Source organism: Rissa tridactyla, chromosome Z (assembly GCF_028500815.1).
Source record: "Rissa tridactyla isolate bRisTri1 chromosome Z, bRisTri1.patW.cur.20221130, whole genome shotgun sequence".
Taxonomy (NCBI): domain Eukaryota; kingdom Metazoa; phylum Chordata; class Aves; order Charadriiformes; family Laridae; genus Rissa; species Rissa tridactyla.
In genome coordinates this window covers 34386828-34404702 of record NC_071497.1, presented here as the reverse complement: position 1 = coordinate 34404702, position 17875 = coordinate 34386828, and the positions used below count along the sequence as shown (strand labels likewise).

Below are 17875 nucleotides of genomic sequence, written 5' to 3'. Positions count from 1 at the left end.
TCCCCGCAGCCGCCGCGATAAGAGAGGGCGGGCGGGGACGAGGAGGCGGCGGCGGCCGGGAGGCGGGGGGGGGGGAGCGTGAGCGCTCGCCGCGCCCGGCTCACTGCGGCCGGCGGCTGCCTGCCGTGCGGAGCGAAGCGGAGCCCAGCCGCCCCGTCGGGGAGCGCCGCGCTCGCATGGCCGCGCCGCGCCGCGCCGCCGCCGCCGCGGGGCCGGGGGGGGCCGCGGGAGGAGGATGAGGCGGGCGGCGGGGCGGCGGCGGCGGCGGCGGCGCGGAGGATGAAGTGGAGCGTGCGGGGAGCCTGCGCCGCGCTCTCCAGCTGCCTCCTGCTCGCCTGCGCCCTCAGCGCCGCCGCCGTGGGCCTCAAGTGCTTCTCGCTGGGCTCCGAGCTCAAGGGCGAGCCCTTTCGCCTGGGCACCGCCGCCGGCGCCTTCTACTCGGGGCTGCTGCTGGCCGCCGGCCTCTCGCTGCTCGCCGCCGCGCTGCTCTGCTGCCGCCCGCCCGACGAGGCGCCCGCGGCGCCGGCTGCGGACCCGGCGCCGGACCCGGCCTTGGCCCTGGCCCCGGCCGGGGACCCCGACCCGGCGGGCGGCGGCCCCGGCGCGGGGGAGGCGGCGACAGCGCCGTCGGGGTCGGTGGAGAAGGCGCCGCCCGGGGGGCGGCAGAACTTCCTGCTGCTGGGGGTGCTGGTGTTCATGCTGGGCGTGCTGAGCGCCTTCGCCGGCGCCGTCATCGACGGCGACACCGTGTCGCTGGTGGAGAGGAAGTACTCGCACTACTGCCTGCTGCAGCCCGGCGGCGCGGCCCGCCCGCGGAGCGGCCCCGCGGCCCCCGACGGCTCCGCCGCGGCCCTCCGCTGCCAGAAGCTGCGGGACTACCAGCGCGGCTTGGTGCTGTCCACCGTCTTCAACGCGCTGGAGTGCCTCCTGGGCCTGCTCAACCTGCTCCTCGTGAAGAACTACAAGGCCTCCCAGCAGCGCGGGCGGCGGCGGCGGCGGCGGCGAGCGGCCCCGACAGCGGCGGCGGCGGGCGGGCGGCGGCGGCGGCGGCGGGGCGGCGGCGGCGGCGGGCGGCGGGCGCCGCGCCACAGCCAGGGCTCCCTCTTCTCCGGCGGTGAGCCGGAGCTCAGCCCCGGGGATTGCCCGTTCCAGGCCGTCTCCTACATCAACGTGGGCGTCTTCCACGTCTTCGACGAGGCCGGCGTGGAGGTGCACTGCGGCGGGCATCCCTCCGTCGAGCTGCCTGGCTACTCGCCCATGGACCCCGAGCTCAACGCCTCCTACCCCTACTGCTACCCGCTGCCCAGCGAGCAGCCCCCTGCCTACGAGGAGATCTACCCCGGGGAGCCTTGCGCTCACGGCACCTAGCGCCCAACGCCGGCGGGACGCCCGGCTCCCCGCCCGGCCCCCAGCTCGCCTTGACAGCCGGCAGCGGGCCCGGTCGCCGGAGCGGGCCTGCGAGGGGGCCCGCCAGCGCCTGGCAGCCGCGGGGCTAGGGGACAGCCCTGGGACCACCGACGGGATGGCCCCGCCGCAGCGGGCCGCCGTGCCTCTGGCTCTGCGGAAGCTTCTCCTCTCTCCCTCCTTGCTTTCCCCCTCCTTTCCCCCCATCCCTCCCTCACAGCGACCCTCCGTCCGTCCTTCCGTCCGCCGGCGGCTGAATTTTCCAAAGGCTGCGCAAGAAACGCCTGAGGGTTGGTTCCTCCCGCCGCCTCTCCTCCGTAGCCAAGTTTAGTTCCCTTCCAGTGATTCATCAGTCTCCAGCTTTAGCAGTCCAGAGTTACCCATTTATGATAACCAGCCAGTGTAAGGAAAAGGTGTCATGAAGCTTCTTTACCTCTCAAAAGAGCTAAGTTTCTAAACAACGCAGAGACATTTGTGTCACGTTTACTAGAGGTGTATTGGGGATCTTTAACGTTTACACTACTCCTCGGGAGAATTGAGTTCTGTTTTAAGATTTAGTGAGTTAAAACATTCGTTGGTCTTGTAAGATGCACATCGAGAAAAACCTGCACTTTGAAAAAGAAACAGGAAAAAAAAATCAACAACGTTTTTGTACACTAACGTGCCTGCTTTTGTTGATAACTTCTTACTGTAAAAGCTTTCAGAAGTCTATAGTGAAAATGTTTGGTAAATTCACTGCAGTTTAAAATTGATGATTAGTTCCTTTACTAAAACAACTGAGATGTTGCTAGGATGTGGAAGTTAAAAGGAAGTCCAAATGTCATACACATTCCTTTTTGTAAACAGGTTCTGTGTTTTTAATGCAAGGAAGGATTTCTTTTTCTTTTACACAGGTGAAGGGTTTAATTCTATTTTGTACAACTACATGGTTTACCTTGTAAAGAGTTCCATTTTACCTGTTACAATCCATCAATCTGGTAAGCTTGAATATTAAAAGTTTTATTTGAAATATATATATAGTAAAACAGCCTTAACTGGTGCAGTGGTCACAGTTTTAAAGGAGAAAAAAAAAAGATATAAACCATCTTGGAAGACATCTTCCAAATGTGTTTCCAAAACAGTATTTATACTTCTATTACAAAGAAAGAATTTTCTTTTTTGTTAAAAAAAAGAGGCCACTTTAATTCCTGAAAGGTTGGGGGGGGGCGGAGGGGAGGCGGGAGGGAAAATGGGGTTGTATGCTGTTAACTCTTTCTGAACTTAGAGGTATTAAAAAGGCTTTCTGCAAAGAGAAAAACTGCTAAACCCTCCTTTGGGATTCTGCTGTGGAATGCCAGTACCGGATAGTGTAAAAAAGTGCTAATTAAAGAGAAGCAGGTATGGTGTATGTTATTACATCATTCGAGAACAGGTAAAGGCTTAATTTCATCTTGCACAAAGAACCAAAAAGCAACTCTTCAGATTGTGTTTGGTTCAGTACCCCCTCCCCCAGTTACGGCATACTGAAATGAAATATTACAAAATAACCTTTCCGTTAATCCTGTGTTTGGAGCCTGCTGCGTAATGCCAGTGTATCAGCTACCCAGAGAGAGAGAGAAGAGGAGAGAGAGAGTGTGTTAAGGGAATACAAAGTTACAGTGTATTTCTGTGGTCGATGGGAAATGTTTTTTAAATTTTTAGCTGCAGAGAGACTGACGTAATTCACAGCCTTAGAATTGGAGAGAGAAGATTTTAGCCTAAAAATATTCAAATCTTTCTGCACTATTTTGTTTTCTGAAGTGTTTTGACTTGCACACTTTATATAATCTAAAATGCAGAATGCCTTAGAAATCTTAAAATTCTTACTGATGTCTGTGAAGCTCACAATTAGAGCTCTAATCTAGAGAAGACAGTTAAAAGCAGCAGTTGCCAATTTGCCAAGTACTTCAAAATAGCAGAAATTTAAAATACAGCTCTTTTTGGCCAGCAGATTTCCTTGTGCAGAATGCCAGCCCAAAACATATGCCCTAGCTAAGTCCCTTTTTAGTAATGAAGATTGGTTTTATGCTGGCTCTCTACAGATGCACCTTCTTAACCCCTTATGGGACAGTGACTGGGAAGTCCCGTAGTCTTTACCTATAATACTAATTTAGGCACAAAAGTGATCCCATAACATACTGTATTGCTCATACAGCTGAGATTTTGCAAGATTAGTAACTAAAGCAAGAAGGCTAAATCCTTATGTAGGTCTCCAATTAGGTGAGTTTATGAGACAGCATAGTACCCTGTACTGAATTAAATGGGAACTGCTAGGCTGCAGGGTGATTTTGAAAACAGACCAGCTAGGTGCCTAAATACAGATGCAGAAGCGTAATAACAGTTGTTGGCTTTAAAAAATTGGCTATCTACATTGCAGTTCATGAAAGTTATATCTTAGTTTTACTTAAGGAATTGATTTTTGACATTAAAAGACAGTATTTTACTTAAGATAACTATTTTAGGAATTATGAACTAGACAATTGTGAAACTCCAGATGTTCCAAAGATCAGTGCTCAGGGAAATAAACGGAAAGTCAAGAAAGCTACCTATTATACTCAATTGTTTAAATGTAAACAATTTTAAACTATGAATTTTTAAGATTGTTAAATTCATAACTTTTTTCTTTTGTGTGTGTGTGTACATGCATGTGTAAGTGTGTTTGTGTTTTATTTAAGTCTGTTCAGAATGCTATTGAATTAGGATATTTATTTGTGGCTCAGTTTTAGTTCCCAAATTTCTACTTTTCTTCACTTGGGCTTTTATCCCCTGTAATAGTTTAATTTAGTGGTGGACAGATTGCCAGAATAATGTCCAAGTTGGACTCCCACAGAAGCCAGTAGGCGTCATTTCATTGACTTCAGTGGGTCTGGGCACAAATGATATCTAACACCTACTCTAAATAATCTTTAAAGTAATATTGATCTTCTGGCATGACAGGATGCAGCAGTGGCATATTATTTCTCAGTTATTTATTATTTGTATGGACAGCAGTATTAAGGGAGGTCACCTACGGTATTAGACATGTTTAAAAAAAAAAAAAAAAACAGGAAAAAGTAAATTGGCAGGCAAATTGACCAAACAAGCCATGTTTTCTTAAAGATGGTATACAAGTGTTTCAGGTTTCTGGTGACGAACTTTTCTGATTAAACACCACACATATTTATTTCTCAGTGAGAAGAAATTTATAAATACAGGATACAAGATGAAGCTTCACAAGCATGATTGCAGTATTGTGAAGCCATTTTTAGTAAACCTGAATCATCACTCTTATCTTCTGAGCAATAATGTTAGAGTGTATAAACTGTAGTGTGCCGAAATTGAAAATAGGCTGGTGTGGGAAGCATCGGAGCGTAGGTTAATTACCTGAAAGGACTCATACTGTCCCTTTATTTTCCATTCCCTGTCACATGACTGTTGAGGCGAACGCCTGATCGATTCATGTCACTGGAGGGTGTTAACTGCAAGGCTTTTGCCTTAAGTAGCAAAACCAGGGAGAAAAGAAGAGAAACATCGTGTATGTGCTATCAAATCTCCATTTTGCTTAGCTGAAGTAACGACAGGACTGCTTTTTGCCCCACGTAATTTGCTCACAGCTTTACTCACATCTGTTCAACGGGAGGGAAGAATAGACGCGATACTGCTGTTTTGGTCACAGTGGAGTACTGATTTGGTAGCAGACTGCTCCCAGCTTTCCTGTCCCTTTTGAAGGTAATAGCGGCTAGTCAAGGGGGTGAAACAGTGGAAAATCGTCTGCTGTCCTTGATGTGGTAGGATTTGTCTTCGTGTGGAAAATATGTATTCCCACCAGCCTATTGGCAATTCACATGTATTATTTTCACACTCCAACATCCTTGCTTAAATCTGTTACTTATACTTTGCATTGTAATTGACAGACAGAATATACGTGAATCTAAAAACAGGAAAAAAAAATGACATTAGAGGGAAATTGTATTAAAGTAGTACAGATTTTACTCAAAAGTTTGATTTCACTGTAGGACTTCTTTGGTTCACCAAAAAGCGCTATGGTGGCTGGTATAACTTAGATATATTTCAGACATACTGTTTAATCATCAGAAAAGGTTTCTGAATGTTCACATGAGAACGGCAATCTGTTTCTGCTTTTGGACATAGTACATATGAAAACCTTTTCTTCATTTTGCCATTTAATCTGAGATTGATCCTCAAGAAAATGTCAGTAATTGATCTTGTAATTTTAGGATCAATAAAATACGTTTTAAAGCACAGCATATCCTATAAGAAAAGCCTAATGCTCTTCATTTCATCCTCTTCATTGTCTTAGATGGACGTTTACTAGTACAACTGAAATTAGGGATTTAATTACCACATTTGTTACAAAAACATTTTTTTCAAGGACTTAGAACTTGTACAAGTGGAACCCTGACATAACATTCCAGGTTTTACCACGAATTCGAGTCTGTTTCTGTGAGTTAGATATTTCTCAGTTGCAGGCTGTTCCAATATTTTAGATAACTGCCATTGGTAAAAATCTAGATCTGTTAATTTCCTATGATGGCTCTCTTTAAATGTGCTATAGTTACATCTCCTTAATACAGGCTCATATTTCCAATTAAAATTCGTAAGGGTAAGATTGAATTCCTTATGGTCACTCTAAAGTTTTAAAATTTCTTAATTATCTCTCAGTACTTAATGGCATGTGACTAGTGCTTAGTATATGTTCCAGAATCAGTAATAGCTGATCTAATAGCAGTTTAGCAGATAAAAGACCGTCCCCTGGAAGCCCACAGGCTAATGTAATGCTGAGGGAAAATCTTCGAATACGTGTTGCAACAATTCAGTGTACAGCATGTCCTGCCGAAAAGGAGGCACTGCCCAAACAAAGCAACTAGAAGAAATCTGAGAGTTTTAGTTGGGTGCAGGGGGTTTGTGTATTCTTTTTATTACAGTATTGGTTCTGAATCTTTTCCCCTGCGTCGCTTTCTAAGAGTGAAATTCACAAACTGGTGTTCTCGAAATTTGATTCCAGTAACTGCCTCACTTCCCGCTGGCCAGCTGTGCTACGTACGTTCCACCCAATGTTCAGGCACCTGGTGAAGTTCTGTTGAAGTTTATGGGTCATCCTAGATAATCTGAGACTGAAGATCAAGTAATTTAAGAAGCCATAACACTCTCGTAAGAGGAGTGTATTTTCCTTTACAGAAGAAAAAAATCCTGATGTCCTCTCTCATTCCTTCAGACCCAGCTGCCTTAAGCTTCAGTTTAGCGTGAGTTAGCAGTGGAGATGACATTGCAGACTGCTACTGCTTCACTCGTGGAGTTCTAGATATCTGGAAGACCTCCATAAGCTTTACGCAAGGAAACACTTCTAGTGAAAACACATACTAAATGGCTCTGACTCATCAGAAATCAGATCACAGAAAATTCAATGTCCTGAGTGAAACTACCCAGTAGATGTATTGCAGTAGCAATACAATCCAGCAGAAGTTCCCAGTATTTCACTTCAGGATTTCTACTCCTGGCATGGTTCTGTCTAATTGGGATGTTAGGAAGTTCATTTCATGGTCTTGGCAAATGAATTGTTTGTTTCACTACAGCACATAGGGATTAAACACCTCCTAAATACCACGAGCGTCCTCACCAGTTGGTCTCTGTGGCCATTCTTAGCAGAAGATAAAGAGTGGGAGGAGAGAAAGCTTATTGTGATCCTCTTAATGGGTTCAGAGGACTAAACGTTCCAAAGCATTCATTGGTTTTATATTAAGGCACCGGATTTTGGGATGGAAGAATACCTGCAATATATAAAAGGATTATTTTCCAGGGATACATTTTTGGAAACTTAATACTTGGATCTAGAGAAGGTTCTTTCCGAATTTGCTTTTTCTCCCAGGTTCTACATTTCAAATGAAAGTTCATCTCACAAAAATACTCAATGAAATCTCCAGGCATTTAAATTATTAAATTTAGGGAGATTGAGTAGAGCTGTGCTACAAATTACTGAGTGCCACCAATTCATATAAGGAATTTGGCACATGGTGTAGATGGTGCTTTATAAACCAACCCAAATGAAGGAGGCGATAGCACAAAGTTGTGCTGTAGAAAGGAAAGCTCCAGATGATAATATCCAGTCCCAGGCAACCAGGCAGTCATGGATTTTGTATGAGCTACATGAAGTTTCAAGGTGCATGTAATTTCCATGCATTCATGATTAAAATGAATGCCCTCACAAAGATATTCACAAGGGTTTATCAGCAGTGGATCCGAGCAGAGGCTCTTCTCGCTAGCTCTAGGCCAAATGGCTCCTAGAAACATGGAAAAGTCCTACCAAAAGAAGCTCATGCTTGCACTGGAAAGGAAAGAGACACTGAGAATTTTCTACTTTGTTGCATTTTGGAATATCTGCCTCTTCCTGGATGACCCAGAAGCTACCAGCATATGCAGATCATCTAAATTAGACTCCCGGGAAAACAGAGGAAATGGAAATACAAGTGTAGAAAACCTCTCAATTTGTCCACATTTTTTTGATGTATAATCAAGAGCTGTGTTAATTCTAGGATCAGTACCTCCTGACCCGAGCAGTCAAAGTTATTAGTAACAAAAAAAAAATTACTACCACCAAAATAAGACTGGGAGATTTCGAAAATCATAAACTGCTTTTTGACTCGTCACTTGGTCTAAATCAAAAGCAAAGAAATTCAGATACAGCTCTTTGTGAAACTGTTGCTAAGAAATACGGCTTGTTATGCTGAATGGAACAGAAGGGTTGCTTCTGTGAACACATTGGGAGCAGATATAGCTGCACAGAAACGCATTTGGCTGGCAGAGAGACTTCCTCTTGAGTGAAGTCTTTGGAGAACTACCAGAAAATACTGAAAGGCACCATCATCATCCAGGCTTACCTGGACCATCGTTTAGTGCATTGAGCTTGATGTTCCAATATGCAGTGGACCCCACGCTGTCTTGTCTTGTCAGTGGGAACAAGCCACTATCTCTTGTGACACCACAGTGCCAGCGCCTGCTGGGTACGTGCAGGGACCTTCTGAACCCCTGGAAACAGGGACTGTTCCGCGCATGTGTTGAGAGATGGTAAGGCAGGACGCGTTGCAGCCCAGGTGAAATGCTGTCCTGCGTTACAGGATGGGGAAGGCAGGTTGCTGTCACGACGCCAAGGCTCCAGGCTTGCTACACTGCCCTGGTTACACAGGGCTACGGAGGGGCATAGGCTGCATGTGGGGAGCTGCTCCCCGGTCACTTTCGCAAAAGCAAAATGCCCAAGTCAAGTGGAATGGGGAGAGGAGGACTGTCTTTATTCCCCGCCCCGAGCAAAATGAGAGTGATCAAATTGCAGACCTTCACAACAGAGGTGCTATCTTCTGTGTTGGGTTCAGTTTTCACCCCCTCAGGTCCCCATAGCAGCTTCTCCACAGGAACAGCGTGCACGCAGGCTCAGGATGGCAAAGTGCACGCTCTTTACTGCCTCTGTGCTTAGGGGCAGACTCTGCCAATGGCAGACTGAATTGTTCCATCAGCTGATGAGGCAATAAATAGAAATAAGCAACAAGGCATGAAAAACCTCTGCCTGTGTCCTATGTTTGGCATGATACAAGAGTTGTATGACGCTCTGGTCTGTCCTTCGCTGAAGGCTGTGGCAGTCCTTATCTGCTTAAGGTCTCCAAGATCCAGAGCTCTTAAGAATGAGGATTCCTGTTGGAAGTTTTCCTGGACTGATTTATCTCAAAAGTCAAAAAGTAGCCCTGGCCCTGTTTCAGCAAATGCATCTCAGCATCTAAGCATGAAAAGAAAAAAGCATAAACAGGGCAGAACTGTTCATTAATTTTTCATTGAGGGCAGCAAAAAGACAAACGTTAGCATTGAGATCTCAGATATGGAGAAATGCTTCATTGTAAGAGGTTTTGAAGCTGACTGATAAGGAAGCAGCAGAAGGTATTTACACCAAAAGAAAATGGATATTTCACAATCCTGCTGTCGCCCTGTTCATAATGTGCAGCAAAGGTTAATAATAACAGGAATTTCAACTTGCCTTATATGTGCAGCTAAAAATGCTTCAAATCTCCAGATGATTACTCAAAAACTATTTTATACATGACTACACTAGACTTGCAGTTCAGCACCTACTGTGTTCATAGCTACTTATTGGGAGCTTTTAGTCTGGTGTGCGCACAGCTAAAATGTGTATGCCGGCTATGGGCAGGTGGCCTTCTTCTTTAGCCAGGACACTGCCACTGGTGGGGCAAGCTCACCTGTTCTGTTGAGCAGTGCAGTGGAGTGGGAGAGAAACCCCACGCAGCCACTAAACATCAACAGAAGCGCAGGCACTTCCAGCATCGTGGAGCCACACCTGGCTCTTCCCCAGTCACATTCCGTGGGAGGCCCCAGTGAAACCTGCAGGTCTGTGGACTGGAAGGTACCATCATACTTTTGCACAGGTCTCATAAGGAAAAGAGGCAAGAGCAGGGACAGTTGAGATCTTCAGCTGCTCGCCTTACTGTCGAGGCCGGTGAGGTACTCAGTAGCCCAGGGCCCCAGTACACCATAGGGCACAGCACACCAGGAGGTCAGGCGCCACAAGAAATGCCTTTCTCCCCTGAAGGAGCTATCAGTATCGCGAGACCACACAGAAGACAGACTAAAGCACTGATGTCCCTAATTTACCGTGCTGCACAGCTTGAGATAGAGGGCGCCACGGTGCTGTGCTGTGATCCTCAGCCCCTTACAGCTCATCAGCTGATCACACTCATACTTGGGGAAGTAGGGGTAGTGGAGTGACAACCGTGCATTTAACCAGTTAAATTAAGCACTGATGGACCAGCCAACGGGCAGAAATGGAGTTAAAACACACAGAGGCAACCTCATTCTCACCCTCCCCTGGGCACATACCTGGAGAACTTTGATAGGTAGGGACTTTGTGGGGGGAAGTTTTATTTGCATGAAGTGGAAAGAAAACGCCTATCTACAGTGGAAATGTCCAGGTATTCCTGGAAAAAAAAATATTGTGATCTTGTTACAGCAAAATGGAAACCCAAAAGAAATTCCCAAGAAAGGTATTTCAAGTGGAGAAATCCAACTAAAACCCACACAGAGTAGAAGCTGATCTCTTAAAATTTGACACCTCTTCTTTCTTTTGGAACAGTGACATCAATTTGTTCTTTACATTTTCAGCTCCAGCTTTCAGGCAAGATAGAATCTGGTAGGAGGCAGACACTGACAAAGGCTCTACTGGCAAAGTGTCAGGTAAAGGGAAACCATTTTTACATTTCTGCCCTGACAAGAGAGGACAATATATTCTATCCTGGAAGCTTAGATGGCAGAAGCAGCAGTGATTAATTGCTCTAATTAGGGCTCCAAATAGGAAAGAGTGAGTTTCCTGAGCTATTGCGTGCTAAATTTCCTCACTTCTATGAATAACTGTATTGCTCAGAGGAGATGGGCATCAAAGTACATCTCCAGAACAAACATTTACTCACTTCAACTTAGAAATACCACTAGAACCTCAACACAAATAACTAATGCAAGGAGACAACGGGCTATTTCAGCACCTGGGAGGCAGCATAATGGCCTGGTTCAGCTGCTTCCCTAAGGAGCTCAATAAATGCTTGCATGAGCAACTGCACTGATAATGGGTATGTTTCTGGTCCACCACACCACCACTTGCTGGTTTCAGTGAACCACCGATTTCTGCTGCCCACTTCAGTACTAACAGGAGACTTTTCAGCAACAGAGCTGGTGCATTGATCCTCTTGTGTTCTTTACTGAGGCTTGTTCCCTTCCACCTCCACCTGCCTTTCAGCCAGCACTGACCTTTCTGCCACCAATGGATAAATGTCAGGTCCTGACTCCGTCGTCTCTGATGAGGACAAATAGAAATAAAACCACTGCAGTCAATAGAATTACACCAAAAACTGACTCTTTTCACCATAAGGAGAGCAGGGCACTTAAAGTGTCGACTATCAGCTTTGCCAAATGCTTTATGGGAAATTCTGAATGCATTTCTTCAAAAAAGAAGCTGGAAGATGTTTATCAAAAGAAACCCCAAAACCAAAACACATTTTAGTTGGAATATGTCCTACGCAGTCCGGGAGTCAGCCAACTTTAGCAACACTCTTCTGTCATATGTAGAAAAAGCTTTTGCTTCAGCTGAGTCAAGCTGCCTCTTATTGACAATCAGATGTACTGGCACACTGCATCTAATCTGGATTGTGGCCATCTACAAGTAGCTAGAAGCACACAAATAATAAGGGTTCATTACTGCTCACTGATTTATATGAGAAGGGCCATGAGATACATATGCCCATTATCCATTATTTTTCTTTTGGTGTTTGTTTGAACCGCTAACTTGCCTGAGTAATAAAAAGCACTAATAGAGGCCACCAAGGGAGGAGGTGCTTAGCATAGGTGCAGGCCAGCAGCACTTCACATTCACTAAGGACAAGACTCCTTCCACTGCTTGTGCATGTCAGAGGAGTCTCTACAGCTCTACATCGCCAGAGAGCAGGCTACCAGGGCGACAGGATTGCAGGCTGGTCTTAGACGTGTTCCTGCTGGTGAAGCAAAGTAGAGCAGCAACATGCAAAACAAGCTCCACTGCTGATTGTACCCTTTCATTTGTATGCTCAACACTCTTCCAGCAATGAATCATCAGCCCAAGTTCTGCTCAGCTCATCATCGTTGCAATGCTGCAATAGCACTGAACTGGGGCGAGGGGGGTGGACAGGGACATGAATTCATCACCAAATGACCAAGAACAGGGAATGCTGGACGCCCGTGAAGCTGGCAAAATTTTACCCTGCTGATGTGGAAAGTGCCATAATACACAGATATCCATAGCAGAGTTGAATAAAGGAGAGATACTTAAACCATGTCAAGGTATCTGCAGTGCAATGTGCACCACAGTGGGAAAGCAAATTTTAGTCAGAAGTTTTTTTAGAGAACAGCAAAATTACCCAGCTACAGCCATGCCACCCGTAGTCAGGAAAACTCTTCATGTCAAGGCAAGGGAAGGCAATGCATTCCGTGGTGGAAAGGAGTGCTCCATCCTTTTCCAATCATCAGGACAATCTAGGGAAAAAACACAATGCTTTAGACAAAAAGCCTCATACATTCCCCAAGCAGAAAGGCAAACTCTGTTCCAGGTGCATGCAGCTCTTACCTGAACAAGATGCCTGGAATTTACATCCCGGTGAGAAACAGAAAGAAGCTACCAGTCCCACAGACACCTGGGACTAGCTGTGAACTCTTTCCCAGCAATCCCATTTCTGGAAGAAGACACTCCTGTGTCTGTCAAGAACAGAGCTTACGTGTGGAGATAAAGTGCATTTTTTTCAAGACTTTATGAGGACAGACTGAGGGGTTTTTTGTTAACAGCTTAGGTTTGGTTACAGGTGTTTATGTGCCAGCCAAGCAAAACACAGCACACTCGTGGAAGAACCGGAGGGACACAACCAACTCTCAGATACTGCCTACATCTGAAGTTAAACACATGCAAAGAGCACCTTGTCATAGTGCCTTTCAGGGGAACTGCATCAGGTGAACAAACCCAAGACGCAGAGGAAACTAAAGATGCACTGATGACCTATACAACAAAGGAGAAATGCACAATTTCAAAATTAAAAATCTAAAATCAAACTTGTAAGATGACATTTACACATGGAGCCTTTTGTCTCCAGTGTCAGTGGTCTTTCAGTTCCTAAAGGACCTTAGCACCTGCTTGTTGCAGAGGGCTGCATTTTGTCTTTGAAAACTTTGCCATCAAGGAAGTTTGGGATCCTTTATAAAGCCAATCCTGAGGGAACCAAGATAGTACAGTTTCCCATTTTCTCATAATGATCCACTTATAGCAGAGTGGTAAGATCAGGCAAGATCAGGTATGCCATCTTCAGAAACAAGGAAACATTAGATTTGGATGAAGCGATGATTAAGTGGAGATAGAAAAGGAGGGAAAGAACTTGAAAAGGTCAATTTTTACAAGAGCAGAGGAAATGGGGAAGCTTTACTCTAAAAGACATACAGACTGGCTGTGCATCTCAGCTAACGACTGGAGAATAATTTCCTCGTGGAGCAACCACATGGTTCCTTAGACCATGACTGCTCTTTTTCCTCTTTGTCAGTTCCAGAAATTGCAGCCTTTGCCAGTTTTGCTGCCTGGAACTACTGTGGAAGGAGGCAGCATCTCTCCATTCCATCACAACTGGGCCAGATAGTGCCCATGGGCCAAAAGCCCTGCACAAACACACTTGCTCTGGGAATTAAGACGCTTCCTTTTCCTGCTGCATTGTTGCTAGGGAGCTCTTGAGGTTCCCCTGGATACTGTGCAAGGGATAATAAAATGCTCTCATCTGCCTGAGCGGAACAGTAACTACTGTCAGCAGCTCCTTTTGCCTCCTCTCCTTTTGGCTTTTTTTGTTTTACCCCAGATTTGTTCCAAAAACAATGGTATTGCCAAGGGTTGGTATAGGCAAAAGAACATTAAACCCATGAGCCTTGTTGAACTGAAGCTGTTGTGCATGTCAGCAGCTTGGTCTGAGCCTGCTGGGAGAGGCAGGGATGTTTTCAAGGCTGTGATCAAAAACTGACACCAAGCTCAGGTCCGCCATGCTTACCTAACATAGCAGCATTTCCAGGGTGCATCCACCACATATCCTTCCCTCTTAGTCACTCTCCTTACTTGCCTGAGGCATCTGCTGCCATGCACCCCAGAATGTGCGCAGCGAATTAGTGTTTGAGATGAAGCAAAAGAGCTAAATACCTTCTTGTGAACCACCGCGACCCACGTGCTGCCTGTGAGGACTGAGGCTGAAATAGGCTCTGGTGAACAGCAGGCCTGAAGCAGAGGGAAAAAGGCCAAATTGTCTGGAATTATGAAGTAATGCCAGAAAATGGAAAGTGCTCCAGATACATCTGTTACTCCTCTGCCAGCAAAATTTGAAGAAGATGGCTTCATCCGTTAGATTTAACCAAATGAGTCAAAACTCAAACATATAGCAGCACTGAAGTCTTGTTCATGTACCTTTCAGCTTCCTGGAAACCTCACTGTTTTTATGTACCCCAATACCTCATGTTCAAATCACACCACAGATCTTATATGCAGAAACTGCACAGTGGAAAAAGCTACAAGACTAGAACACCAGGTACAGACAGCCACTGTATCAGATCTAGATGAGATCAAGTACCAACAGTGATTCAACATGTCAGCTTAAACAATAATAAAAAGATGTCTGTCCAAGGCTGTCAGTGCCCTAACACATCACAGGAATATTAAAGTCTCAGAAATGTTAAAATAATTGTACCAGCCAGCTCAAAAACCTCTTTGATACTCTTCGATTGCTCCTAGGCCCACCCATAACCTTTTCTTGAAGGCAGATAAGCACATCTCCAGACATTCAATGGGAGGAGCCATTCAACTCTTACCCTCAAAGCCTGGCATCCCTGGTGAAAACTAATTTCCTGGCTCCCTTCCAGGAGAAGTGAATTTCCTTGGAGTCCCCAGGATCACCTTGGGAGTGGATGGGGACCAAGGTGGTGTCATCCCTCACTCAATGTGGTTTTCTAAACCAGGACAGAGATGTTGAGTGACTGATACTTGAGCATTGCTTTGTTGAAAAATCCATGACAGGGTTGCCTGTGGTTCTTCTTTTGTAGCAATTTACCCTGCAGAAGAATGGCACCAGCCTCCACCTTCTGACTGCACTGGAGGACAAAGCCCAGACCTTAGAGCAGAGGTGGGATGCAGCAGTATGCTGTGTGCCAGCCTCTGTGTATTTATTAACTGTTGGCCATAACACCCACTGAGCTCCTGCTGGCACTCCAGACAGAGCAGGCTGGTTTGCTTCTGTGCAGTAGGGAAGGAAAGGCCAGGTCACAGCTCCCAGCAGGTGCTGAGCTGTGAGATACCACCTGAAGCCTAGTGGCGTCTCTCAGCAATAAAAGGCAGCTGCTGCAGCAAGATCACCTTTCAGGGGAGCTCAGCAGGGAGCATGGGGTGCTACCCTTTGTCCTCTGGGGCCAGCAGGCAGTCAGCAGCCCTGAGCTCAGCAGGAGCCATCTGTCCACTACGCTCAGGTCCACTTCAGGCTCTGGCAGTGCATTCGCCAGCTGAAAGACCCAGAGGAGGAATGGGGCTAAATTGCCCAAATCCAACCCACAGAGTTCTTCGAAACCCAAGCCTGCCTGAGCTGGCTTTTCCTGCAGCCCCTGTGAAGACTAGGCATATACAAAGAAAGGCAATTTCTTTGCTTCCAAGCTATCCTCTTTTCCTAACAACCTTTTTGTCCAGATCAGCAGCCAGAGCAGTAACAGCAGTGCGAAGGGATGTATGACTCCCAGCCCCATGTGCAAATGAGTTGGGAGAAACATACCAAGAAGTGCACAGAAAGCATCCCAGAAATTGCCCAGGTACGACTCTACTCATTGCACCTCACCTGCCTGATTTCTGACCTCACTCTCTGCTCAAACGACCCATAGCCCTGCCCTGAGAGAGCTGTGCAGACGTTTTGTTTGGGAGGAGAAGGTACTGCCAGCAGCATCCCATCTTGCTGGTGTCTGCTGCAGGAGCTGGGGAAAAGCACGTTCCTCACACATGCTGTGTCCTGGGACAATGACATCAAGAAGCTGAGGAAAAAAGGAGGATGAGACTGCAGATGGAGCTTAATACATGTTGGTGACAATATTCATCAGCCACCCCAGGCCAAGGTAATTAAAGGTGGAAAAGCACTGAGCCATCAATACCTTGCTTCTGCAAGGCACCTTGGGCAGGAAAGGATTCACCACACCTATGCCTCAGTTAGCCAAACATATCATACAAATTGCTGGCTCCTACATGTCAGAGACAAACTAACACTGCGTCCTCCCGCAGTCCCCAATTCCCCAGCTCCTTGATCTGAGACACTTAGACAAACTAGTGACCTGAAGACACTAGCACACGATATCTTTGAAGCGCCTAAACCGACTTCAGAATAGACACAGACTTAACACTAATCTTTGCCAGAGCTTCTCACTTCCACACAGAAGTGGAAGGGAAGAAAGGTGCCCAGAGGATGGCTGCTGCTGCCTGTAACTCAGCACCAGCTCATCCTCCTTCCCTCCAACCATCTTCTTCCCAGAGAGCTTATTCTCCTCACCATAAGCCATACATACCCCCAGGTGTGAACTAAGCAAGGACAGCAGGACAAGATGGCTTATTTTGTGGCCACAGATGCCCTGTGATGCTGATAGGGCCCTTTCTTATTAGGCTCTGTCCCTTAGATTATGGCCACCACATTCACACCACTCTTAAACTGTAGGGGAAGAATCAGGCCTGCCTCTTCCGCTGCTGCTGCCCCAGCAGCGGTACAACAAGCCAAGCATTTGGCCATGCACGCCAGCATTTGTGAAACCACACAGCCCCAGCAAAGCCTGGCTTTTCACCAGCCACAGGCTGAGCTGCAAGGGATTATCTCAATGGACAGACACGAGAACTGCATCCTTTGTGGCCTCCTTGCACCCACCCTTTGTTGATAGTAACTCAAAATCACAAACAAAAAACTAAACCTGATGGCCATGTTCTGCATAAAAGACATGATCCTGGCAGTGGTGAATTACATGCTACATTTCATGTCCTCTTCGCAGACCCCTGGAGGACAAAAAGGTGATGTCAGTTCATTCGTTTCTTCTTCAAACACCATCTTCAGGGTTGTGATGGCAGAAGAAAAGGTTACAGTAAAAATAAAAATGTTAATTAAAAAAAAATGTGCACAATGAACTGATTTTTTGTATTACCCCACAGACAACAACTGATGAAAATTGTTCCTGACAACACATCACCAAGAATTCCCTGTAGAGAAGGAAACCCAGGCAGGTCTTTGTAAGTGTTAGTCACACTCATGTAAGCACACCCTGATCCCCTCTCTTCCTTTATCACCCTCAGCCTTACACATCATCTCCCGTCATATCTACTCAGCTAGGCACACCCTCAATCTGTATTTCCAAGATGATACCTTCCCACAAGGCCAGGAATACATGGTGTTAATTCCTGGACATGGACCAGGGGAAATCAGTCGTATATGTACAGCATCACCTAACTTAAGCAGGTGAGGTGGAAGCATGTACTCTGGAGTCATTAGACAGAGATAAAGGCTCTCTCAATGCACAAAGCAAGGCAGGAACCTAATTTAGCTGCACTGAATTGCATTGTGGAAAAGTACAAGGTGCTTGCTGATAAATTAGGAAGATAATCTCCCTAGATAGATGAGGATTTACCAAAGATACCCAAAATGATGTGGCGTGCAAGCTCCCAGGCACAGGGAATGCACCAAATGCTGAAATGGAGACTGGCTGCTCCGCACAAGGTTGATGGCGAGCTCACCTGCAGGATGGGACTCACGTCTGCCCAGGCATAGCTGTGGTGTCCCAGCACTTGAGAGGGGAGGGCCACTCGCAGCCCTTGATGCCACCAGGTCCCCTGGGACGGCCAGCAGCACACATG

General features: G+C 46.5%; 1 protein-coding gene across 1 annotated transcript; it reads left to right on the top strand.

Annotated features, from left to right (window-relative positions):
* The first annotated feature begins 279 nt into the window (after positions 1-279).
* Positions 280-2523, top strand: TMEM271 (transmembrane protein 271). Its single transcript, XM_054186511.1, has one exon. It carries the CDS (start codon positions 280-282, stop codon positions 1366-1368), a length of 1089 nt encoding a protein of 362 aa, XP_054042486.1. The 3' UTR covers positions 1369-2523.
* The last annotated feature ends 15352 nt before the right edge of the window (positions 2524-17875 follow it).